This window comes from Thunnus thynnus, chromosome 12 (assembly GCF_963924715.1).
Source record: "Thunnus thynnus chromosome 12, fThuThy2.1, whole genome shotgun sequence".
Taxonomy (NCBI): domain Eukaryota; kingdom Metazoa; phylum Chordata; class Actinopteri; order Scombriformes; family Scombridae; genus Thunnus; species Thunnus thynnus.
The window spans coordinates 17,357,166-17,375,899 of NC_089528.1; the positions used below are offsets into that span (position 1 = coordinate 17,357,166).

Genomic DNA, 18,734 nt, shown 5'->3' on the forward strand with positions numbered 1-18,734 from the left:
ATTTGTATCTTAGCAACACAAACGCCCGGTGCCAGTGTCCACCTTTTTCCTTATCTCTTTTTCTCTCTCCCTCTCTGTAAAACAAACACACCTAAGCCTACATGCGGCCACTCTCACTGTCACACACACACACACACAAACACACACAATCCAGTGTGCAGCTGAGTGTTTATGAGTGGTGAACCCAGAAACAGAGGTGTACCTCTTGGGAATTTCACAGGCACATGTGAAGTTTTACAGATGAGTGATGAAGCATTGGTCTAAAGAGAGTCCAATATTTTTTTTTTTTTAACTGGATATTAAAATCAATAATAGTAAATAAATAAATAGTAGTCTTTGCCACAATCTGCAAACTCAACCTGGGCATCTAATCTTATTATTGAGTATTGCTCTCAAACACAAAACAATTATTTCAGACACTGTCTCCAGATTCAAGCACGCCTGTTTGGTTTGGACACATTTTTGGGGGTCATTCTGGAGTAATTTCCTCTCAGTACGGTCCTTTTTTTTTCTTTTCTTTTTTTTCTCCCTCTCGCGGTCAAAGACAATAGGTTGCACACAAATATTACAGCTATGCTCAAAGTGGACACAGCCACCTCCTTTCCCCGCCTGTTATCAGCAGTGGCTTGTGAGCAACAGCAGAGAGGAACCGCCTATTGCAGTAAAAACTTCTTCCTCCCTTTGGAAAGGGTCAAAGTTTGTACGAAACCAACAACAGATTCAGGCAGAGACGCGATTTCATCTCAACAGCAGGATTTATCGAGCTTACATTCTTCAAGAAGATGGCTCCACTGCTGAAATGCAGTTTTTTAATCCTGTTGGCGTTCAACCTAACTGTAAGTAAAGACTTTGTTAAAAGTCTTAAAGTTTGTGTTCGTGGATGCGTATTTTTGTTGAATAACGGGTCTTTAACAGGTGTGGCTCGTCTCTGGTGCGTTAAATGAAGACTAGTCAAAGTTAAACGATCAGGTACAAGTAGCAAAAAGATACGACAGGAAAAGTAAATGCGTAGTCTTTAGTTTAGACTCACATATTGGGCTTGAAGGTCACGAATCAGCTCTATATTACAGTTTTTCATAACTGTCTTCCTTGATACCGGAATCTGGAAAAACCCTACATAGTTTTTGATGAAGTGCAACTATCATGTGAAAGTCATTATCAAATGTCGATTTCTCCAAATAAACCGTTTTTAAGCTTTAAGACAACTGTAGATTTTAATGTGGATGACGATTTTGGAGATGTTTTAAGTATGTTGTATATTTGATTATGGATTTTTTCCACCACCTAACAGAGAGGATGGTCATATTTTACTGGCAACAACTCCAAAAAGTCCCCAGTTGGTCTAATCTCTAGTGATCTAAAATAAAGACTTTATGCGTAAACTAATGCCATTTGTGTTTGAGTCAGGGACAACAATACCATACGATTTTGTGATTATTACATATTAATAATGACCGTCTTTTTCCTCTCTCTTTGTTTACCTGCAGCCTGTTCCTGTGGGGGCAGAAGGAAACGGGCCAGTGTTACAGAGACAGAAAAGAGAGTGGATCATCGCTCCCAGAAAGCTATATGAAAACCATGATTACACCGGCTTGGAATATATTGCTAGAGTGTGTACTTTTTTGTTCAGTTTTGTTTTCTAAAGAATTCTATTAAAGCTGAGTTAAGAGTTTTTTTTTTTTTTTTTTAAATTAACATTTACTCAGTCATGCAGGTATTTAATGTTGCAACAGTTCATTCCTCTTCCACCTCATTGGTTTAATCCTAAAGCCACCTTTGTTTCTAAAGCACCTAGTGTAGTCTGAGATAACAACTGCGTGAGAGCAACTACCCAGACATTCATAATGAGTCAGTTCACACTCAGTACATGACGACGAATACAGCCTTATTCAGATGTTTAGAGACACACACACACACCTGTGTTTGATGTTCTAAAGCTTATCAAGTCTCACATATCAGCCAGAAGTTTTAGGATCAGAGCCATGTTGTCATCATTAGATATGTTAATGAGTCATGTGCTAACAAACAATTGTGGCTTCTGTGTGTGTAATGGTTTTCATCAGAGCAAACATTAAGTAGAAAAGCAAATACTTTTGTTTAGCATACATGCCACGTCACATGCTTGCATTTACATGATCTGAATGGCCTTAATTTGAAATGATACCTCATACAATACAGTATATTAGTTTGTGATAAAAAAAAAAACGTATTGTTACATTTTCCTTTGTAATTCAATATCTTACATTTCATTCATTTTGTGTTTGTGTATTTGTGTTTCAGATTCGTTCTGATAAAGAGAATTTTACGAAGATATTCTATTCACTATCAGGGCAGGGTGCTAACGAGCCCCCTGAAAATGTATTTCGTGTCGACAGTAAGACAGGTTTTGTGAAAATCTACTCCATATTGGACCGCGAGCAGATCCCTTCCTATCATGTAAGAGCACATAAAAATTCCTGTTTCTCAAATCAAAAGCATTTTGGAATCACATCCTCAAGTTGGACAGTGAGGAAATGGTAAAGCAGTTCTGATATCTCTTTTTGTAGCTAATAGGTAAAGCAGCATACGAAAACGGGAGCCCTGCAGAAAAGGATATTGACCTTAGAATTACTGTTCTGGATGTGAATGACTGTCCACCAGTCATTAAAGTACAGCAAGTCGGATCCGTCAATGAATCCAGTGCAGCAGGTATTTTACAGTAAGACATTTACAGTATGGTATATTTGTGGCACGGCTCAGGGAAACAAGCATATGTTCACTTTTATTTAACCGCTGTCAGCAGTTAACTGACTACAGATATATTATTTCATTCCCTTTGGTGATTTCTAGGTACTGTTGTCATGAAAGTGATAGCTACTGACGCTGATGAAGAGAACACACTCGCCTCCAAGATCTCCTACAGAATTGTGGAGCAGAGTAACATAGGTGGAATGTTCAACATCAACTCTGAAACCGGAACGGTCATGGTTCAACGGAGCACTCTGGATAGGGAGGTGAGGCACTTTACTGAGCCATTGTGCCTCTTCTCATCTAACTACAACTAATTCTATTTGTTGGAAACATTTTTTTTCCATATCAGTTATGTTATGTTGTCTTGCATGATGACACAAGCATCACCACGTTATGTAAACATGCTTTCTTTTTCATCATAAATTCCTACTACTTGTTGAATCACAGTTAACGGAGAAGAAAAAAACATTTTGTAATGTTTTTGCAATATTTAACCAAATATTAATACTGAATTATATTTATATATGTCAGTCAACATTTTTTTCTAGAATCTAAACTCTTGAATGCATTAATCAGTAAATTGTATCTCTGCTGTATTTTTAAGACAAAAGATACATATAGGTTGACTATAGAAGCCTCTGACATGGGTGGACAATCGGGAGGAAACTTTGGAACTGGACAAGTTGAGATAAAAATTCTGGACATAAATGACAATATCCCCACCCTGGAGAAAGAATCGGTACATGTGACATTTACCACCAACAATACATTCTGTTCTTCTTTAATTGGTTTCTTTAATCATGTGTGGCAGTAACCGTAGTTCTAAAGCAACTGTTGGTGTGCGTTTTACTGTATTTACAGTATGTTGGGAGTGTGGAGGAGAATACCATCAATGTGGAAGTGATGAGGATCAAAGCTATTGACCTGGATCTGATTCACACTGACAATTGGCTGGCGGTCTTCAAAATAATACAAGGGAATGAGGCTGGCTATTTCAGTATCACTACTGATTCTAAGACCAACGAGGGAATTATCATGATTCACAAGGTAAAGGAGTGTAATCTCATTTTGATGGACTATAGATATAGAATGTCGTTCCACTACAAAACCTAATTTGAACTGCATATCCTGTGCTTTATCTTTGAATTTGCAGGCTCTGGACTATGAGGAAATGAAGGAAATCAAATTGAAAGTGGCTGTTTCCAACAAAGCAGCGTATAATTTTGGCAGTGGAAGCATGACAGGTAGCGCAACCTCAAAATCCTACGACGTTAAAATCGATGTGATCAATCAGAAGGAAGGTCCCCGTTTCCAACCAAGTGTCAAAGTGGTGACCATCTCCGAGGACCAGACTTCCATTTCCTTAAACAAAGTCATTGTAACCTACGCCGCTATTGACAGTGACACGCTAAAGACTGCCACCAATGTAAGGTATGGTCACATACCTAACGTCCATTTATACATCTGCCTTCCCAAATTTAGTAGCAGCTGTATAGATGTGTCTCTTTGTGTCTCTGAATTGATGCAGTTTACTTGAATAGCAAGTATCATACATGGATTTTTGTTCTTTCAGATATGCTAAAATCCGTGATGAGGACAACTGGTTGATTATTAATGAAAAAACAGCAGAAATCAAACTGGCTAAACTGCCCGACAGAGAGTCCAAGTTCTTGATAAATGGAACATATTATGCTGAAATAATATGCATCACCACTGGTGAGTACTGCACCTACCGGTATGACCATTTGTCTCCAGTGGACACATGTAGTGTGCAATATTTTAATGTTAATCTCTATTTTGATTGGCTTTCAGATGGCAGTTCAAAAACTGCCACAGGGACCATAGCCATTCAGGTGGAGGACTTTAATGATCACTGTCCGCAACTGACCACTACAACTCAGACTATGTGCCATGGGGATAAAGTGATCTACGTCACAGCCGTAGACAAAGATGAGTTCCCCAATTCAGCACCGTTTGAGTTCACTGTGATTCAAGGGAGCAACAGGGGGAAATGGACAGTGGACCATCTTAATGGTAAAGTTGTGTAAAGAGGACAATTAACGCTTGGCAAATTTCTGATGAATCAGTGTTATATAGGCATTCATCCTAAGTGCTCTTCTAAGTTTATGTTAAAGAAATACTTTGACATTTGGGAAATACACTACTTTGCATTCTCTGTGCAGCAGAGTTTATAATTTGGGTCTCATCTTTCTTCAGGAACCACAGCCATTCTGCGAGACGAAGCCAACTTGTGGCCAGGCATGTACAAAGTGGCAGTGGAGGTCAAGGACCAGCAGGGAAAGTCGTGTGCTGATGTTCAGATGATGGACGTAATTGTGTGCACTTGCCATGAAAACACTAAAACTTGTGTGGCCCGCAGTACAAAGACTGCAGGTTTTGGAGCTGCGGGTGTTCTACTATTGCTCCTGGGACTGCTGCTGCTTCTTTGTGAGTAGACTGTTTTCTTTCCTCTTCCTGGTTGGTTATTTTGATTAGAAAAAAACAAATAAACAACTTTCCCCCCACAAGGTAGCCTAACCGGACATGTTGTAACATGCCTAGGAGATTTACTGTAAAAGAAGGGTTGTCATTGGCAAATTTTTAAAGAGACATATCATGGCTCTAGCATGAATTACACAATTATTTGGTATTTTTTCGCCTTGTGGCAAATCCCTTAGCAGAAGGAAACTAAGTCACTGATTGATAATTTAACTTGATTTGACATGACCTGTATACTCTTTTTAAGAATGGCTTTTGAAGTAGTATCAAATGTGTGTATTTTTCAGTGGTGCCCCTTCTGCTGATGTTTTGCTTGTGTGGAGGTGCAGCAGCTATGGGAAACTTCAAGGCCATTCCATTTGATACAAAACAGCAGCTGATCTCATATCACACTGAAGGACAAGGAGAAGACAAGGTACTTCCTTTAGTGTAGTGTTATTGATGTATATCGTACTATATTTAGATATTTTTAGTTTTGAAAATGTGTTAATCGAAGTCTCATTTCCTTAAAATGCTGTATCTCAGACGTCTCTCATATTTCTCTCACAGGACATTCCTCTCCTACATGTCCCAGTTGAAGTTGATGGTGAAGCAGTGAATGCCAAGGACATCAACACCTATCAGGGGAGGGGGTATCTAGGAGGACTGGCTGACTTTGGAGGAACCTTAGGTGGAGGAGCCTTAGGTGGAGGAGCCTTAGGTGGAGGAGCCTACGGCGGTGCCTTTAATACTTCCAACTTGACAGCTGAGAACATGCACATGTACAACCAATATAACAACACCAGTGGGCAAATGAACGTGGATACTGGAATGATGACAGGACAAGAACACCACTTCTCCCAATACGGAGCTGGGGTCTTTGATGGGATGGCTCTATCTGAACAATTCCTGGGGGAGTATTATTCAAGTGTGAGTATCTTGAAATATCATTGAAAACCAGAGTATAATCCAAGTTCAATGTTTTTTAACTGAAGCTCAGTATTTGGAATTTGAATAGTGATGAGTTTGTTTTCATAATGTCTCAGTGACGAGTCACTAATATATAATTATCATTAGGTTACACTGCTGGGATGAAAGTCAGGCTTAAAAAAGCAGGACCCCAGAATATATTTTACAAAATATAACTCATATAGAATCATTATACAGTATGTAAAGACAAGTTAAGGCAGTATCATGCTATCACAATAGAAATGTCAGCATTATTGCCTTGAGACTCATGCAGTATATTTTAATTCTATTTTTTTGCAGAAATCCAACCATGCTGCACAGCAATCCCATCAGAAGGATGGTCTGCTGATATATGACTATGAGGGTCAGGAGTCTCTGGCAGGTTCTGTTGGCTGCTGCAGCCTTCTTGATAATGATGATGACCTTGCGTTCCTGAATGACCTTGGGCCTAAATTCAAAACCCTGGCTGAAATTTGCCAAGGGTCTTCCGTGGTGACTGAGTCTGTTGGTGCAGGCATTTCTGTCTCTCCACCTAGACCAGTGTCTCCCATCAGGCCCTCCACCCACACACACGTCCATACACACACAGAAACAATCAGGGACAGGGACCGTGTCAACATCAACACCCTCAACACCTCCAATGTAGCGTCAGGATCGTCCACCATGGTCCAGGAGGAGCGAATCACTGAGAGAGCCCAGGGCTTAGCCACTGTTCCCAAGATACATGTCCAGGACAATGTTGTGATACCCAGTCAGACGCTGCTCGTACAACAGCCTGCTATGTACTATGCTGCCACACCCATGTATGTTGTCGACTCCAAGCCCCAAGTAGTGCTCGTGGCCGGGGGCGCCCAGCAGGCAGCAGGTCAAGTAGCTCAGGTCGGGCTAAGTCAAGGCCTGGTGCAAGTTGGAGGCCTGCAAGGTAGTCAGGGTGCGATACTTATAGATAGACAAGTAGGAATGGGTGGAGTGGCAGGGCAGGCTGCACAAGGCCTCTCACAAGGAACCCTCTCCAGACAAGTGTTGGTGGTGGAGAACGGGTCCTCAGGTGGAGGGCAAGGTGCACGCTTAGCACAGACATTTGTTCAGACAGGACAGGGATCTGCAGAGCAGGGCTTGGCGGTCAGAGGTGAAGGTATGCAATTTTCACTGGGATCAAATGAAGACTTTACCCAGACAGCCACACCCAAAGTGCAAGGGAGCCAGAGAGTAGTTGTGCAACGTAAGAAGGTCTCAGTCACTGAAAGAAATATTGAATCTAGTTCCAGAGCATAAAGCAACCCTTTTGTTTAGCTTATCTACAAATGTCACACTTGTTTTGTTATACTGAAATATATTTCAGTACACTAAAAGATACAACAGTATATTCATGTATCTTTTCATACAATAGATTAAATTCTGGTAAAACTACTAAAAGGATAGTTTTGTTTGCTTGACAAAAAATGCAATACTATATGTCCTCATCTTGTAATAGCACAATACAAGATGATGATAGTGCTCATAGTAGTTGACACATGGTACAGTATTGACCACATGACTACCATGACTATAAAAGGCATACTAATACTATTTAGTAAAATGACTTTGACATATGTTGTGCATTAATTTCTTGTATGCTACCTGTCAGAATGTGGCTCTGTCAAAATTAGTTCAAAGTGTATACTTTACAGTATTAGCTCAAATTGGGAGCAAACAACAGATTTGTAAGAGGCATTACATTGCTGAGGGAAACCTTGGCAGAATATGAGGTGTGACTTCCCTTTTTCTCTGGTTCCAAGAATCGCCAGTTAGGCACAGATAGCTCTAAAAGCACCGTATTTATTTCAAGTACAAAGTATGGCTTCAGGGTGGGAACAGCCAAAGTAAACAAAAGATAACTAAACCAGTCAGACCTACAGTGTATACTTACCCATAAAACAAAAATTATGAATGCCTTATCTCCTAACTTAAGAGACATACGCACAGCCTAGCCACACCTACACCCTGTAGGGCAGCTATAGATTATTTACAACATGATGATCCAAGTCTAACATGAGATCAGAGAGTTCCCTTCAGCTCCCAAACTGTCAGGCTGGTGTAGGCAGGGAACCACTGCATTTGGTTGCAGCTGGCCTTATATCCCTGAAAGCTGCATCACAGGCCTGGAATCACTTGCACAATCAAAATTAATCAAACCATCCAATTGTAGCACCCTAAATGTAGCTCAACGGACAAATCCTCACCCCAATAGGAAAGAGAGAGGAGAGAAAGAAAAGTTAAAACTTTACGTAGTGCTCTTCCTGATGAGAACAACACAGAACACGTCTGTATAGGATTATTTTCAGAACTTCTTATGAAATGATCTGAGTTTATAGAGTTCTGATCTTTTGTCCCTCATCCAAGCTCCCGTTAAAATTACTATAATCATACTGTAAATCATCCCCCTTGAGAAGCACACATTCATTTTGAGAGTGACTAAGGCAGAGGAAGAACAAAGTTTCCGTAGTTAGTATCGTTTTTCATTTATCCATTTAGGCTTCGAACATAAGACTCAGTGCTCTGAGAACTTCCTTTTTGTAGTGTTGTGTTATTCTAAAAAATGCTTGGGTTGCATTTTGTACTGTTTTAACTTTCGCCATGCCATAAGCTGTTCTGCTGACCTTTAGATTGTTGAACTTAGATAAACTGTAACTAATCAGGAACTGCTGTATGGGTGGCCACTGCTTCCTTGGAAACTTGTGGAACATAAATGAATGCACTGTATAACTGTTGAAAGCACAGAAGAATTGCAGAAGAATCAAGGCCCAAATGTTTAAATGATTTAGGGTACCAAGGGAATAAACTGATTATTCAGTGGACAACATAGTGGCCACAGACTATAAAACCAAAGAAGAGAATTCTACACAAATTCTCTATTTTATTGTTGCACTCTTTTTATTATTTCTACTGATTATGTGTTGGTTGGTAGGTAAACCAAGTGCTAATTCCAAAACATCTCAGTGTCAAAGCTGTACAAATTGTGTACAATATCATTATGACACTATTTTTGTATATATTATCAATATATATCTATATTGTGCCATAACTCCCATGATGTGTTGTTTTCATTTTATGTAAGTGTGTGTGTGTGTAAAGATATCATGATTTGGGTATGTGGATGAGCAGATTAATCAAAGATCGCCTTGCCAAGCACTGAGAATATTTGATAGAGTGAAATTGTTTGATATTGCTGTTCTTGCTATTGATGTGTGTGTATTTTTCATCTCAACTGCAATCTCTAGTTTTTAACATTCTGTATGTATATAGCATAAGCAGCGGCAAGTCTTTTTGTTTTTTCAGGTTTTACAACTGTCATAATAAAATTGAATTAAAAGCAGGCTGTTGTATTGGCCTTTTTCTGGTTGTGCACTATTGCTACATTACAATACAGACAATGTTAAGTTTTGTGCATGCATCAGAAATCAAACACTTAACACGTTTCTGAAGATGCATTTGACCTCACCAGTCATTTCACTATTTATATTCATTAAATGAACTGCAGATTTAAGGTTACTCACTTCACTGAATGGAAAACATAAAATACAATTACTGTGCACACCTATATGTTGCAACAAGTGTATGGAAAGGGTAGAGGCATCTGTGATACTGTGATACTGTCTTCATTTAAAGAGAGGTTTTTTTTTACTGATGCAATGTTTCAGTCATCCAGCTTGCAACAGGAAGAACATCATTCAAATGTATTTGTTTGCACTGCAAATCAGGTGCAAATGAATAGATCGTTCCTCTTTCTAAAGGACTTTAATATGATGTTTTGAAATGCTATAATTGGAAATGGATCGTAATGTCTGTAATACAATTTCACCACTCACAGTCAACTTTGCTGCTTTAAATTAAATAATAGACTTGAATAATTCTGTTGCACAAATTCTGTAAAGTATTTGCATACCAGTATTCATCTAATATACCCTTTAAATTTATTATTGATTTAAGATTATTGGTCAGAGTTTTTTTAAGTGACAGCATAGTAATTTATTTAATTTTATAGTATGTTTTGGTGCGAAGATCTATCAAATGCACATACAGTACTTAAACGGTTTCAAACGCACTGACTGTGGAGTTTGCCAGATTAAAAACATAGAATCCATTCCCGACCCACAAACCTACAGCATATTTCCTTGTCAGTTAAAACATTCTCCATTCAGTGAGGTTAAAATGTCAAAAGGATGTCGCTCTAAGCATTTTCAAGTAGACAGTGGTATGACAATGTGGAATGGATACAACTGGTTTTTTTGTAGCTGACTGGAAAAGATTCAATCTTTCTTCTCATAAACAAAAGAGAGAAAGAAGAAAATTGAGGTTTCTTCATGGTTTAGCATATGAGTCCTTTGAAAAGTAAATAAAGTCCAAAAAGAGCCAAAGACTAAATGAAATGTTGATGGGCAAAAGTCTAGTTTTCAATTTACTGAATCCAAAGCTGACACTTAGCTCTTTGGCATATATATTCTGCATTCAAGAATGCAATCAATCAATACCACAAGTTCATGAGCATAGCGATGTGAGCTGCAGAGGAGAGACCCGTGAAAGTCCAAAACATGCTCTACCACTTTCTCAGATGTCAGAAAACTGGTCATGCCGTTAACAGATGGGGTTATTGTAGGGATTTTACATTCCACAAGAGTTCATTTGTGTTGTATGTAAAAAAGCAGTTGTTGTTTTTTTAGGAGAATCTTCTAGATGCCAAGAGTCTGATTCAACGTGATGTCTGCATTAAGAAAAATACCACTGTTGGAATGAATGTGAGAGTAAATCTATGTCACAGAGGCTGCTCAATCACATAGAAATTCATCATAGTGGGTAAAAGAAGGTAGTTTGTTATCTCACTGTCCTAAGGTATGTATCCCCATGAGCAAAGAAAGAATCCATAGTCTTAGTTACAACAAGAATAAGTTTTCTGTTGAGCTGCGAAAAAGTTAATAGTGAATTTTTTTGCACCCAGCAGGAACTGGTTCTCAAGATGATTAGCAAACCATAAATCAACTATGATTACCTCCCCAGGGGAATGGATGATTCAAAGGTGGGATTTCTCTTTGTCAAGACAGTTACTCTTTGTCATGTCATATTCTCCTTCAGTTCTTTAGAAAAACCCTCCCTACACTAACGCTGTACTTCCTGTATATGAAATAAGTCAGCTATCACAGATACCAGTGACTCAACCATGTAAATTTTCATGTTCTAGTCATGGCAGTACATACATTCTCATACAGTAGTTGTCCTTGCTTGTGTCGGAGTAAAATTCTTTTACTTCAAGTTTTCATACTCTTCAAATACCTTATTTGGCCTAGCCCATTTACTGTGTCTTCACTGTGCAAGTTTTTTTAAAAATGTTTTTCATAAGTATTTCATTAATTAATGTTTTTTTTTATGTTAAAAATGCTATTATAAACATATTTTTTCACTTGCAGACAGAGTTCACTTTCAGACACAGCTGTCTGAAAGTGAACCAATCCAAAAGGGTTGGAGGAGGGTTAATGACATCATTTACTAATAATTTACTTCTAATGAGATACTAAAAAAGCCTGTTGTGGTGAGTACTTTTTTTTTTACAAGAATTTGCACTTTTGGCCATCAGTCATCTCAAGGCAGATGTTTTCCATCAACTGTCAGATGAGAAATTCCTGCTTTGGCTGCCATGACTTGGGTGTGGCCAAAAGTGAGACATATTTTTAAACTTGTAATCTTTAGAGCGTAGTTCAACAGCCTGCCTCAACTGTCGTAATAACAATGTGTGCCTGAGTGTCTTTTCAAGAAGCCCGGGTATCATATTAGCAAGTGTCATCATGTCACTGTCATGGTGTTCACTGACAAAGGATTTAATCTGTTGAGATTGTCAGTGATTAATGATGAGCAACACAGAGAAACGCAAGAGATCATGATTTCACAACAAGCTTTCAGTGTTTCCAAACTCAAATCAAGCGTCTACCCTGGTTGTTCTACAATGAATCTGACATTAAAACTAAACTAAAGACATGTTGTCCATAACAGAGCCAAATGTACTCTCATCACTCATCAGTATATTAAAGGATAAGGCAGCCAAATACTGTCAATCAAACCCATAAATAGACTAAAACCAACAATGCCTTAGTCTATTTCTCAATACTTTCAGACTTCCACAACTTGTTGCTCTCAGACTGAAACCCTACTATTGAAGATATGAATCACTTTTTTTTTTTTTTAACAAAAACAGCTGACTGCACCTGTCTTCTTTAGCAAAAGCTCCTCAAACAGGAGTAAATCATGTATTTGTTGAGAACTATTTTTAGCTGTGAATTTTGTGCACTAGCGAGTATTTACAGCAGCAGGAAGGTTTATAGGGGATTGATTCAATCTGTATGTATTCATAAGAGTTGTGAAGAAACATGTCAGCCAGTGCAACTGTGTGACTCACTGATGTGTTTTTAATAGTATGGAGGTCCTTGGCACGGAGGATGAAGCTATATCAGGCTTTGCCTGCACAGCCAATACTTGTAAGAAGGATCAATTCATTGCTGGTTTTGGTCTTTTCATAGGATTTGTTGACAATAAGAAAAACAGAATATTACTAGACACATCCCATAGAGAGGAGGTGTCTCATGCATATTGTCTACAGTTTTATGGCAAATCTATACACATAAGTCACAAATAATTCAAGGAACTATATTATAATAGAAATATTGTCCTTATGCACCTTTAAAAAACACAATAATACAAGTATTGACAGGACTTGATCTTTTATTCGAGACTTGAGACAGTGAATGCAAGTAAATGTTACAAAACTGTGTTAAGACAAGACTTGTTTTGACAGTGGCAAAGCATGACTTGGAAAACCAATTACTACTTGTGTATTTTAGGTTCTAACGCCACTCATGATCTTTCTCAGTATGAGCCGTATCTATGTGCAATATACATTTTGTTAAAGAGTTTTATTTCATCATGATCTGCACACTGCAATGCGTAGCTAAACATTTGCATCTCTAGCTTACTTATTATCTCACTGCACTATCCAACAATAATTATTATTGTGAGGGACTAGTTCACTCAGAACAGCAACAGTCAGTGTTTTAAAATCAGTGGCGAACATCATGGCGGACTTCATCCTCATCCTCTATTTCATCCTCTTCGTACTCTCCTATCTCGTCAGCAGTGGCATCCTGATACTGCTGATACTCAGACACCAGGTCATTCATGTTGCTCTCGGCTTCAGTGAACTCCATCTCATCCATTCCCTCTCCAGTGTACCAGTGGAGGAAGGCCTTGCGGCGGAACATGGCCGTGAACTGCTCAGAGATCCTCCTGAAGAGCTCCTGGATGGCAGTGCTGTTGCCGATGAAGGTGGCGGACATCTTGAGGCCACGGGGCGGGATGTCGCAAACGGCGGTCTTGACATTGTTGGGAATCCATTCGACAAAGTAGCTGCTGTTCTTGTTCTGCACACTCAACATCTGCTCATCCACTTCTTTCATTGACATGCGGCCGCGGAAGATGGCTGCTACAGTAAGGTAGCGGCCGTGACGAGGGTCACAGGCCGCCATCATGTTCTTGGCATCGAACATTTGCTGCGTGAGTTCTGGCACAGAGAGGGCACGATACTGCTGACTGCCCCTGCTTGTGAGGGGTGCAAAGCCAGGCATGAAGAAATGCAAGCGGGGGAAGGGCACCATGTTGACGGCCAGCTTACGGAGGTCAGCGTTAAGTTGGCCAGGGAAGCGGAGACAGGTGGTGACCCCACTCATGGTGGCCGATACCAGGTGGTTCAGGTCTCCGTACGTTGGTGTGGTCAGCTTCAGGGTGCGGAAGCAGATATCATACAGGGCCTCATTGTCAATGCTGAAGGTCTCATCCGTGTTTTCCACTAACTGGTGGACAGAGAGGGTGGCGTTGTAGGGCTCCACCACGGTGTCGGACACTTTTGGGGAAGGCATGACACTGAAGGTGTTCATGATGCGGTCAGGGTACTCCTCGCGGATCTTGCTGATGAGCAGCGTGCCCATTCCTGAACCGGTACCCCCACCCAGTGAGTGGGTGAGCTGAAAGCCCTGGAGGCAGTCGCAGTTCTCCGACTCCTTCCTCACCACATCCAGTACCGAGTCCACCAGCTCAGCTCCCTCGGTGTAGTGACCCTTGGCCCAGTTATTTCCTGCTCCACTTTGACCTGCATAATGCATGGTATGTTTAAAGACATGTTATTTAGGACAAATAATGGTGCAACTTTCTAATAAATCATCATTTAAAAAGGTTTATAAGGTTTTTAATGACTTTATTAATTATTAATAAATGTTCTCTTACTGCTTTATAGATCAGTAATGAGCAATTCATAAGTACATAAGTTATGCTACAGTAGAGGACCATTTCCTGTGCACCAGCCAAATTAATTTTTCACATCCTAGAAACCCAGTGTTGTCTTACTAATGGCTTACTATTGATCTATAAAGCATTAATAAATAATATATTAACATTTATTAAGCAATTTTCCAGAACATATTCATTACAACCCCTTAAAAAGTATGCTGTATTAGAAAGAGTCACACAAATACGATTTATTATCAATGACAAAATCTAAAAAGAGAACACATGTAAGCTTCAGTGAAATGTACATTAGCTTTTGGCTCAGAATTGATTACATTATCAAAAAGCTTAAAAGCAGCTCTTTTGCTTGCGTATTTCCTGATAATGAGAATTGTGGAGTCATCTTTGTGGCGGACATTATTGGCCCTGTATCCTCACTTGCAATCAGCACTGCAGCAGAATCTTCAAGTAGATTTCTTTTTTCGCTGAGTCACCACGAGAGCTGTCTCAGTCTGACACAGCTGCACATGGACTATGCATCACACCACTGGCACATCGCTGAGAGGCTGCAGAAGCTTAGTGCTGGTTGCGAATATTCTGCTGCACAGCGCTTTTAGGTGAAACTATGCACATCTTTACAGGATATGACAGCAGTTGCTGCCATATGCATACTATATGTGCCGTTGGTTCAGGATGAGTGGTGACATCGTGATTTATTATCCACTCACCAAAGACAAAGTTGTCAGGCCTGAATAGCTGTCCAAATGGACCGGAGCGGACTGAGTCCATAGTTCCTGGCTCCAAGTCCACCAGAATGGCACGGGGGACAAATTTGCTGCCTTTGGATGAAAAAGAGCAGAGAACAGGGGGATACAGAAAGGAAGTGGATGGAAGGGTGGAGTAAGATACCGACAGTCTCAGTGTGCATGATGTCAGCTAAGGATTATAGTGAACCGTGACATAAACTTCTGACTGTATTTAAAAGCATTTCTCTAACTGTCTCATAGATATATAACTTTAAAAGAATATAAATGCACCAGCGCATTTGCAAATGTAATCTTTTAGGTAAACAGCATTTTTGTTTTGAAGGATACTACAGCTCATCCATCAAGCTGGGTATTTAAAGGCTGCCTGCTGCCTTTTGTTTTTTCTTGTGCTCCACTTTGCTCCTCCATCTCTGTCTGTAACCAAACTGCTGCAGCATGCTGCACTGCTTAATCTTAACCGGTGGGGCTTTCAAAGTGCTGAGCTCTGCAGTCCATTCAAACAGACGTGATCTTTCTTAAGTCCTAATGTTGCTTGATGCTATAAAAAAAAAGAAATCTGCTCATCTATTCTTTAAATTTTTAAAGGACAAATGAATCAGTAGAATCCTCAATCAATCCACATGTGATAGTGAGTTAGTAGGTGACACTGGTGCTAGCATGCAGCATGGAAACAAAGATCAATATTGCGTGCTGTTGGGGAGTAGCATAGGGGTTGACAGTTTTAGTGCTATGTTGGCCTTCCTGTGCGGGCTTGTCATCTAGCCAAAGTGGATGACTGGGCACTGTTTGTACATGGATTGAGATCTGCACTGACTTGTCTATCTGTGAAAGCATCAGTCTAAAGGCACCAGAGCTACTACTTCATAATTACTGCAACTTCATCTGGTGGGCACAGCTTGTTTAGTAGTTGTGTGTAAAAACACAGGATGCATTTGGAAGACCTTCAACATGTCATGACAATACAATCAAACACTGAGATGATACCGAGGCACAGTGAGCTTGGGGTAGAGACTGCAGATACCTGTACTCCCTAGAGAGAGAGAAAGAGAGAGAGAGAGAGAAAGAGAGAGAGAGAGAGAGAGAGTCAGAGGAAGACAGAGAGAGAGAGAGAGACAGAGAGAGAGAGAGAGAGAGAGAGAGACATATTTTAGAAGGTTCACTGTCCTAATTTTTCCCTGCTCTCATGGTGGGACCTACTTTCCCCTTGCAGCTAAATTAGTGACATACTGTGGCATTCAAAGCAGGTCTTTGTAGCATTAAGGTCATGCAAGGATATGAGCAATGGGAACAAAGCTGCATGTAGTGGTCATTTATTCAGATGCAAATATGGAATTTATTTAGGACAAAGTTTGATGTAGAGATCAGTAGACTTGATTTTTACCTGATGCCTCATTGTAGTAGACGTTTATCCTCTCCAGCTGCAGGTCACTGTCACCTTGGTAACTACCGGTGGGATCGATGCCATGTTCGTCACTTATCACCTCCCAGAACTAAAACGGGACAAACAGGGAGATACGAACTTCAGTTGTTGAGCTTATACCTTAATATCTTATAAACCATGGTTTTGGAAGTAGCTGAAGCCTGTGCCTTGCTCTCCATCATTTAGTTATTGCGCATCTGTTTGGTGACAAAATGTCACGCAGCAGCGGGGCCCACATCACTGCAGCCTCACAGCAAAACCCAGCCCGACTGGACCCCACCCTACTCATATAAACAACTAACAATCCATCTCAAACTTTTTAAAAATTCATTTTTAATCCATTCCCTCATCCGAGAGACGCTAAACTGATCGTTTAAATGACTCAAGTCAATCGTTGCAGAAAACCCTAAAAAAAAAAAAAAGAAAATAATAACACGTGAGATGTCTATTTTTCCGTTAATTTCTCCGCTTCCTAAATTAAATTATAATATTTATACCTTCGCCCCAATCTGATTTCCACATTGTCCAGCCTGGATGTGAACGATTTCCCTCATGGTGCGCTGCGGATGCGGGCAGAGAACGTCCTGTCTGGTCTTCACCGGTGTCTGGTCTTCAGTCTGTTGCCGCTGTGTTTCTCAAAATCAGCACTTGCCTCATTTCTAGGGCGAGTGTTGAGCCGGCGAGATAGATAAACGTGCTGCTGGTCAGATGACGTTACACACAGCGCAGCATCCCAGTATCCCTGTCAGCCAATAGGAGCGCACCGGTTTGATGCAGTGGACCAGCGGATCCTGCCGCATCATCCCCCTGTAGCCTGACATCATCCCCTGTCCCATGCAGATTAAATGTTGCCTTTTTTGTCGCTTGGCTGAGGTTGTTCCATAAAGTCCTGACGACTGCTTTCCCTGCCAGGGAATGTTAAACGTTATCGGTGTAAAACTAGTTCTACAAGTGCTGATTCGATCAGATCTGTGCTGTGTGAATATCATGTTCAGGATCAGCACCTACCAGGCTAGCTGCACAAAACAGCCTACTGTTTAGAAAAAAACAGGCAGAAAGAAAGCTAGCTATAAACTCAGAGTTTTCATGTTTTAGTTTGAATGATGCAGAGACCCTTATGGGTTGACAAAATGCTACAACCAGAGCTGCATTAACCCACTATGGGACCCTGGGTCAAAAATTAGCTGTGGGCACCTACTGAGCCTCGGCCTCCCATACACATGTTCCCCGGCCCAGTCTGCCCAGAGACCCAGAAACCAACCAGTATCTCCATGCTGCAATGCTATCCTGTTTGCTGTATTTCAGTTTGATTGTAATTATTTCATTGAATGTAAATATGTTGTATGTATGCATAAAATAAACTGAAATATTAAAGACATTAAAGGAATAGTAACATCACTGTAGGGTACTGGAGAAATACAATTTACCGAGCTTTAAGAATTTTAGATTATTCTCAAATTTGTGCCTAGTTTATAAAATTTTAAATGGTTTGGTCCCTCCTCCACTATGTGACTTTGTGTACACAAGCTCAGTAAGTTCTATTAGATCCTCCAGAATATCCTCTATAAAAGATCATACCATACCATTTTGTCGCACTGCATTTGGGCAGTCAGCTTTCTCTGTGAAAGCCACAACTCAGTGGAATGCCCTACCGGATGATATGAAGAACTGTAGTCCTATCAATGCATTCAAGACCAGACTGAAACATGTACTAAAGACCAATCGAGTTTAGTTTACATTATTTCTAATTGACATTGTGGGTGTATGTGATGTGCTGTGTGTAGCTTTGTATTTTGTATTTTGTATGGTGTGTTCTGTGTGTTTTTTGTTTGTTTGTTTGTTTGTTATGGGGCTTTTTTGTTTTGTTTTGGGTTTTTTTTGCTTTTTACTGTTTGTTGTTGTGCTGTTGTATGTTTTTTGTCGGGGACTACAGATGCAAATTAGCTTCAAGCTAACTCTGGTGCAGTGCATCTTAAATGTTTCAAACTGCACACCGTCCCATTCAATAAATAAATCAGTCAATCATTTTGGGAAATATGCTTATTCATTTTCTTGACTGATACCACTCT

General features: G+C 40.0%; 2 protein-coding genes across 3 annotated transcripts; one reads left to right on the plus strand and one right to left on the minus strand.

Moving 5' to 3' along the window:
* Window positions 1-433: 433 nt before the first annotated feature.
* LOC137194247 (desmoglein-2-like protein) lies at window positions 434-9,533 on the plus strand. Its single transcript, XM_067605965.1, has 14 exons — window positions 434-836; window positions 1,488-1,610; window positions 2,281-2,436; window positions 2,547-2,688; window positions 2,830-2,993; window positions 3,335-3,469; window positions 3,592-3,777; window positions 3,884-4,161; window positions 4,304-4,446; window positions 4,543-4,764; window positions 4,948-5,178; window positions 5,517-5,644; window positions 5,779-6,138; window positions 6,478-9,533. The coding sequence occupies exons 1-14, from the start codon at window positions 783-785 to the stop codon at window positions 7,450-7,452; spliced, it is 3,297 nt and encodes a 1,098-aa protein (XP_067462066.1). The 5' UTR covers window positions 434-782; the 3' UTR covers window positions 7,453-9,533.
* A 3,373-nt stretch (window positions 9,534-12,906) lies between these two features.
* On the minus strand, window positions 12,907-17,411 carry LOC137194248 (tubulin beta-2A chain). Of its 2 annotated transcripts, XM_067605966.1 has the most exons (5): window positions 17,163-17,411; window positions 16,627-16,735; window positions 16,267-16,275; window positions 15,207-15,317; window positions 12,907-14,344 (listed from the first exon to the last, which is right to left on the minus strand). In XM_067605966.1, the coding sequence occupies exons 1-5, from the start codon at window positions 17,217-17,219 to the stop codon at window positions 13,260-13,262; spliced, it is 1,371 nt and encodes a 456-aa protein (XP_067462067.1). In that variant the 5' UTR covers window positions 17,220-17,411; the 3' UTR covers window positions 12,907-13,259. The 2 variants fall into 2 exon arrangements, with proteins under 2 accessions (XP_067462067.1, XP_067462068.1); XM_067605967.1 differs by lacking the exon at window positions 16,267-16,275 and having other exon boundaries at window positions 17,163-17,408.
* Between the last annotated feature and the right edge of the window lie 1,323 nt (window positions 17,412-18,734).